Below are 8,017 nucleotides of genomic sequence, written 5' to 3'. Positions count from 1 at the left end.
CAGGGCTGTGCTACTTAAATCTGTAGTACGTGTTTTATGGCTGGAAATAAGACTTCCGCAGTTTAGTACTTGAAAAATTTTTCTTGTAATGATAATATCACAATTGAGAAAAAATGTTCATACTTCATGTTAAGTATTTCTGTAGATGCAATTTGAGCCAATAAGTTCTCCTCAGAAACACGTTGTATATTTGCTACTTTTTTTTAAATAATTTTATTCTTTTACTATTGTAACTGAGTTTTGTACCACTGCAATTTTGTTCAAGTCGTTTACAACCAAATTTAATTCAAATTTTGTACCTACCCTACCTAATTTTTATTTTACATTAGCTAATCACAGGTACTTACCCCATCCTTGCTACGCCCATGGATTTAATGAGAAGGGTGTGTATTAAATAGAAAACAAACAATTTATTAATTTTCTTTATTAATGACTAAAAAAATAATAAATAAAATTTTTATTTTCAATAAAGATATAGTAACACGTTTAATATTCATATCATAAAAAAAATTACAAACCACCAACGTTTATAGCAAATTTATTGTTAAAATAATCACATATAAATCCAACTAAACATATTTTTTCAATATACACCATAAAGTACTGTTGAATTTACACTAAAAACACATAAAGTTTTTTTGTATACTGCAATTCTAATCCAAAATATACAGTTTTATAAAAAAACTTATTTTAAACCAAAAATTATGAATAAAATGATGTAAATTGAAAATAAAGTATTTTCCTATTACTTTATAAACGTTATTGTGGGATTGTGGAAATGAAACACCACAGTATACAATTCCTAACATATATTCAAAGCTTTCGAATAACTATAAATTAGTCATCAGGGAACTAGTTGTAAAAAGAAATTCAAAATACACATAAGTAAAATAAAAAGGTAAAGTTAAAAAATTCGTTCAGTTTTATTCATAAATAACTAAATCAAAGCAATAAACATAAAATACAACTTACAGAGTACACTTCATTTCCACAATCCCACATAAATACAGTCCACGAACCGCTTGGGGTTTATGTATATTAAAAAAGAGTATATTTTGGTGTTTAATTTCCACAATCTCTCAATATTAACGTTAATAAAATGGTGTATATTCAAGAGATATGTACACGGGATTCTTATAAATGCTGTTAACGATTTAAATAGAATTTTAATAGCATAATTATTGTAAATTTTGTATCGTACTACAACCATCATGTAAATAATAAGCTAGTTTGTATTCTTTATCTTCTTCTGAGAAACAATGTAATGTGTGTTTGGCTAATAACGTTATATCTCCTATAGTAGCAGGGGCGCACCATTCCTCACCCTAAAAAATTAAATATTAATACGGGGGTGGTATAAAAACTTTTTTTTCTGTAAAATTTTTAGGTTAGGAAATAGGAATCACAATTACTCACCAAAGTTTCCATGTAATGAGTAACCATAGTAGTTAGACATGTAATATTTTGGCAATAATCCGGTGACGAAGCCAAATAGTGGGATAATCTTTTAGCTGTGACTTTTAGTAGACATTTTCCTAGCTCCTTACGATCTTTCACCATGTACATTTGTCTGTAAGCTAGACTGTCATAACCTGACACGTACAATTGAACTACTTGGTACCTCCTCAATTCATCCACCTCCAAATTCCAACTACCACCCAAATCCAAACATTTGTTAGTCCAATGAACGTGATCAGTGGAATATATTTCCCCAGAATTATCCACTGTAACAGTTTCCAAACTGGCGGATATTATTTTAAATAAGAATTGAGATCTCGATGAATTTAATTTTGTATCTGATTTGTTACAGGAGATCTCCAATTTTTTCTGCATATCGGTGAAGAATAAATTCCCAACCGAAGTATCGAAAAGATTGTTTATCGGTTTGGAATATTTAATGGAAAACGTTATTATCATCAATAGAACTAAACTGAGTTGGTAATGTACGTGTAACAATTCGAAATTGACCAATTTTTGTTGTACTGCTAGTTCCACTAGAGGCTGTCCGCCATTGTCCCATATATTTTCGAAATTTAACTGGGCTTTAGAAACCCTTTGAGATTGTATAGCGGTCTGCATAAATGAATCTAAGAACTTGTTTAATATATTCGAAAAAAGGGACATTTGGTAATCTGTTAGACCGGTCTCTTGTTTACACAGTCGTTCCTTCGGAACCTTCCCAACTTTATTTATCAATTTGCTTGCACTCTCGCTGACTATTTTCAAATGGGTGTTCCATATTAGTTGGTACAGACCTAAAAAATAATTTTTACTCAGATTTTGATACTCAAACAAAGCTGTAGAAATTACAGAAAGATCTATACCGAATAAATAACCTGGAAACTCTGAAATAAGAGCTTTAGCTCAATTTGGGCAAAAAATGTAAGCGGAGAAGTGAATGGTGGTACGAGAAGTGTCAAAAATGGGTCTAATACAATAAGATAGAAAAGAGAAGCCAATAGAAACAAAAAAAACTGAATGAGGATGGTGCAAGAGGAATAAAAAGATAATAGATAGATGAAAAAATCAATAAGATGGAAAAAGGAAGCAATGGAAACAAAAAAATTGAGAAAAGAATGTAGAAGATAAATTGATACATGAAAAAATTAATGGATGGAGAGCTAGGGAGAACAAAAGAAATGGAAAAGGGTAGTAAACAAGCTGAAATGGTGCGAAGACAGTGACTGAGCTTTTCAAAGCACATAAAGGACCTGGTGTCATTGTATACATATACATATCCTGTTTCGTGATGATTTATTTCGATTTTAGGTCTACTTTTGTACAGGAGGAATTTTTATCTGTTATTTTGGACTGATTTTTTATTAAACGAAACCTGAAATCAATATAAATAATAACGAAATGGATGTAAAAAGGACTAAAAAGACTAAAATTTACAAATATACAATTACCTTGTCTTATATGAACGTCTCTAATACAATTCAAACAACTTATTGCTGCTTCTAATAAATCTAAATTTTGCATATCCTTCTGCCATGCCGAAGCATATTCCCAGGACATGTTCGTTAACAGATAATTTGAATTAACGCTGTAAGGAAATTGTTTTTTTAACAAATTTATATGTAAAAACAAATTTTCTTCTTTAATCGAATGATCTATTGTCGCCCAATTTTCCTGTAAAATATTAAATAAAGTTTTTTATTCATTATACAAAGTTTCCAACTTTGAACATTAAAATTGAACAATTCAATAGATAAAAATAGAAATTGGAAGAAAATCAAACGAAAATTCTTTCTTTTTAGCAAAAATTCAAACCTACTATCAAAATTTCGAATTATTTTCTTCATTTTTTCGAGATCTGACCCCCTAGTCGCTTATTTTGCATCCTAACCTAAAAATTTCCCTTCAAGGACATATGTTCATCAAACTGGTAAATATTAACCCCAATTTTTCAAAGAAACAAACTTTTATTTAAAAATTTTCAAAAAAGCTACACTGGGAAATGTATCACCTTAAAAAATGCTTTTACTACTAAATGTACACTGGAAGAACTTGCGGTATAATAAGTTAAATAAATACCTTCAGTAGGTCATCATCGTTTTTATCGAGATCTTCATTTAAATTGATATTTAAGGGGTTGATACCCGCTTTTGTCAACCATTGTGCTACTAATTCACTAACTGATCCTTTTCCTTTTTGTAATACGTAATTTAAACTGACAACGGGATCTTTGTGTGTAAGTTTCGGTAATGGACAATCTTTAGCAACTGGTTTTATTGAAAGTATTATGTTTAGAAGTGAAACGTCCTCTAATTTACCTAGAAATCATCCATTTTGAAATTATCCTTTTGTATTTACCCAAATTTATCAAATAAAACAATGATTCAACTACATTTTCCCAAACTTCTGTCTTCGAACACTTCCGAGTGGTTGTCTAATAAAGTAACTACACTATAAGATATTTTTAAAATAATTCTTGACCTTTTTGAAGGCATTTGGAGTTTTATATATACAGGAGGATTCAAAAAGGAGTGTCATTATGTAATAAAATGTTTTTAAAATGATTTATGGTCTTTTTGAAGGCATTTGAAGTCTAATATATACAGGAGGATTCAAAGTGGAGTGTCATTATATAATAAAATGTTTTTAAAATGATTTATGGTCTTTTTGAAGGCATTTGAAGTCTTATATATACAGGAGGATTCAAAGTGGAGTGTCATTATGTAATAAAATGTTTTTAAAATGATTTATGGTCTTTTTGAAAAGATTTGAAGTCTTATATATACAGGAGGATTCAAAGTGGAGTGTCATTATGTAATAAAATGTTTTTAAAATGATTTATGGTCTTTTTGAAAAGATTTGAAGTCTTATATATACAGGAGGATTCAAAGTGGAGTGTCATTATGTAATAAAATGTTTTTAAAATGATTTATGGTCTTTTTGAAGGCATTTGAAGTCTAATATATACAGGAGGATTCAAAGTGGAGTGTCATTATGTAATAAAATGTTTTTAAAATGATTTATGGTCTTTTTGAAGGCATTTGAAGTCTAATATATACAGGAGGATTCAAAGTGGAGTGTCATTATATAATAAAATGTTTTTAAAATGATTTATGGTCTTTTTGAAGGCATTTGAAGTCTAATATATACAGGAGGATTCAAAGTGGAGTGTCATTATATAATAAAATGTTTTTAAAATGATTTATGGTCTTTTTGAAGGCATTTGAAGTCTTATATATACAGAAGGATTCAAAGTGGAGTGTCTTTATGTAAAAAAATGGTTTTAAAATGATTTATGGTCTTTTTGAAGGCATTTGAAGTCTTATATTTACAGGAGGATTCAAAGTGGAGTGTCATTATGTAATAAAATGTTTTTAAAATGATTTATGGTCTTTTTGAAGGCATTTGAAGTCTTATATATACAGGAGGATTCAAAGTGGAGTGTCATGACCTTCCTTAAGTCATTTGAAGTCCTATACATCCTAGAAAATGGAGAATGATTATACAGTAAAATGTTTTTAGAACGATTTATGACCTTTTTGAAGTCCTACTAGAGACAATCAATGATTATTAAAAGTATTACAAAATGCTAAGACTTTGGAGTCACTTTAAAAATGATTTATGATCTTTATAAAGGCATTCCAAGTCCTAAATATCCCAATATATCCAAAATGGAGTGTCGCTATGCAGTAAAATATTTTTAAAATGATTTTTGACCTTTTTTAAAGACATTTTAGGTCCTACTCTAATCATCCAATGAGTATTAGTACTTTTTCAATAGAAAAAAAACTTATTTTAGAATTTTTTTGTTATAAATTATTTAAAATAGGAGCACTTACTTATCAATAAGGACCATTCGACGTTTTCTTGTGTCAGTACTTCCATATCTTCTAAATTGTTCTCGAACTCCTCCAAGTGTACTGCTATCTCAAATTTTCTAGCTACATTCTTACACAAAATGGCTGCCATAAGAGCCGGAAAAGGTCTAGAAGAAATTGCCAAAAATTCTCTTATCCTCGACCAAAACGTAGAAACTTCACCATATTCAGGATTGATATCTTCATTCGATACTTTCAATAATATATATAACATATTCGATAATCTCTGTATCTCTTTTTCGAGGTTTAGATCTATACGAAGCGACCTATTGACCCAATAATTGACTAGTAGATCAAACAGATGTTCTGTCGGTATTTTTAGGCCCACTAGCCTTTCTTGTAGCTCTGAAATGTTTGCGAACGTACCTTCTATGTAAGGTTTAAATAATATTTCCGAAGCTTTGAATTTTGAATCTTCGTCTACTTTAGGCTTGAGGACGATTGAATCTGACTTTGTGTAATCGAATATGGAAAGAAATTCGGCTCCGGAAAATTTGTGATCGTTGGAAAACTTCACGTGAACTTCAGGTAAATTTATATTATCATTCGTGACGCTTAAATCAAGAAGTTTTTGTAGATTAGACATTTCCTTTACGTCTACTTTTACAGAAAATTCATCCTGTTCTGTGTGGCTTTTTTCAGTATCTTTTCCTTCAAAATTTGATACGAAAACGAATAATTCTAATAGGAGATTAGAGTTTTGGCACAATATTTTCAAATTTATCGTATCTTCGTCTTCTAAACTTTCCAGAAAATATTTAACGCAAGAAATAGCCACTTCTGGGGGTATGTTTTTATTTTCCAACAACAATTCAACCATTTGTTTTTTTCCTTCTGTGGTTTTTAATTCCGTGCAGGTATTCAATGCTTCGTTTAATAATTTATCACTATCGGCATCGGTTTTTAGTAGATTTCGATATTTTTTGTACAAATGGATATCTCTAGCTCTTTTATTATGTTTTTCGGACAAAGCGAAATGAAATGGGATAGATATTTCTTTAATTAAACCGTCCCCATCTATAAACACAGTGGTATATTGACAAACAAATTGACTTTTTAAAGTTTTCGTAAAACCTACTAAACCGTAATTTATATACACTAATTTACTATGTTTAGAAGCGGAAAAAATAGCAATTTTACTCCCCTGTTGGAGAGAAAACACTTCCAAAGTTCCCCTTCTCGGTGAATACACCACCAAAAAGTGGGCAACTTTGTTTCCTAATCTATGTTTAGATCTTCTTTCATCTGGAACTTGTATAAACGAACACTGGGCTTCTCTATAACCTTTAAACATTCTAATAACTATCCCTTTGAAAGTATCAATTAGTAGGATGCGACCTAAACTATCACATACGGCGGCTAATCTATGATCAGCTGAAAGAATTATATCAGTAGCGGCACGTCTTAAATCACAAAGCCCAAATCTGCAAGTCATAGCATCAGCCGGTAGTACCGGTACAGATAATTGTTTTTCTTGTACGTTCTTACTTCCAATTAACCAGCTTCTGAAATATTAAAAATGTTTTTTTACTAATTCAATCAAATAAATTAAAAAAAAAAACTCACGGTAGAGTAGATTTTAATTTCATAGCCACGGCTTTAGCTACATCACTTAAAACAGGCATACCACCACCTTCGAACGCGAAATGGTAACCTAAAAATGGTTTTGAACCAGCTGCCACAACTATAGTGTTAGTTGGAGGCACGTTGCTACATCTCGAATTGAAACCTCTAGAAGTTGAAGCAACTAATAAATGATCGAATGTATTAGAGAGATTTAACCCTACGACAGCAGAATCGTTTATAACAGATTGGTCAAGAAAGCCCCATTTTTTAGGTACTACTCTTACTATGTCATTGTTATCTGGTTGGGAGCGGCAGTGTCTCAAAGTGGAAAACAATTGAGGGCCTTTAAGAACACATAAGGTACTTTGGTATTGTATATAAATTTCCTCTGGATGTAAATTAGGCAATAAATCAGATCTTGGGTTATGCTGAGATCTGCATTTTATGGTCGTGATATTTTCAGCATGGAACTGTTCTTCGAAAATTAAATCACAATTTTCCGTGTAAAATCTAACATGACCAGAATCAAATCCGACAATAATGCAATTCCAATCTGCGCCTATAAATAATTAGCTAAGCATATCTTGATTAAAGGTGTAAAATCAACAAAATTGATACGAATTTTTATATTTACATGTGTATAACTTACCAAGACGACTGTTTCCATTTTGATCTACTACACATACACATAAAACAGCTTTTACTTTATCGTATTCGTGAATATATCCCGAATGAAATATTTGGAAAATATTCATGGAGGATTGGGGATCCCATTTTGAAGTTAGTACAACAATTTTTCTATCGTTTGCAATAACAATTAAATCACCCGTAGGTGCAACAGATATTTTACAAAAATGCAACCAGCTATCAGTGCCTAAAAGTTATATTAATAATAACAATCATGTAAAACTGTCTTATTTTACCTCTGTGGTCATCAGTAGGGAATAAACACTTTCTTATTTTATCTATTTCTTTTATACATGATGTCACACGAATTTCAGACGACATTTTAAAAAAGAAAAATACTGCATACTACTTTGTTTACGTCTTGACAACTCTTTCCCTTTTGTGTTCCACATTGACCAGATGATTGTCACTGTCAAAGAGACATTAGC

The 8,017-nt window shown here is 30.7% G+C and overlaps 1 protein-coding gene across 1 annotated transcript; it reads right to left on the bottom strand.

The window, feature by feature from the left end:
* Positions 1 to 409: 409 nt before the first annotated feature.
* On the bottom strand, positions 410 to 8,003 carry LOC130445345 (rab3 GTPase-activating protein non-catalytic subunit). Its single transcript, XM_056780925.1, has 8 exons — positions 7,826 to 8,003; positions 7,552 to 7,776; positions 6,903 to 7,461; positions 5,298 to 6,841; positions 3,538 to 3,776; positions 2,910 to 3,132; positions 1,417 to 2,255; positions 410 to 1,325 (listed from the first exon to the last, which is right to left on the bottom strand). Exons 1-8 carry the CDS (start codon positions 7,908 to 7,910, stop codon positions 1,179 to 1,181), a joined length of 3,861 nt encoding a protein of 1,286 aa, XP_056636903.1. The 5' UTR covers positions 7,911 to 8,003; the 3' UTR covers positions 410 to 1,178.
* Between the last annotated feature and the right edge of the window lie 14 nt (positions 8,004 to 8,017).

The sequence above is a fragment of the Diorhabda sublineata genome, chromosome 6, assembly GCF_026230105.1.
Source record: "Diorhabda sublineata isolate icDioSubl1.1 chromosome 6, icDioSubl1.1, whole genome shotgun sequence".
Lineage (NCBI taxonomy): Eukaryota > Metazoa > Arthropoda > Insecta > Coleoptera > Chrysomelidae > Diorhabda > Diorhabda sublineata.
The sequence above is the reverse complement of the archived record's forward strand: the minus strand, read 5'-3'. Positions and strand labels throughout refer to the sequence as shown.

Coding starts and splice junctions, on each gene's coding strand:
- LOC130445345 (XM_056780925.1), bottom strand. CDS start 7,910: ATGTCGTCTGAAATTCGTGTGACATCATGTATAAAAGAAATAGATAAA. Junction 3,133..3,537: donor ACGATGATGACCTACTGAAG/GTATTTATTTAA, acceptor AATATTTTACAG/GAAAATTGGGCGACAATAGA. Junction 2,256..2,909: donor AGACGTTCATATAAGACAAG/GTAATTGTATAT, acceptor ATTATTTTTTAG/GTCTGTACCAACTAATATGG.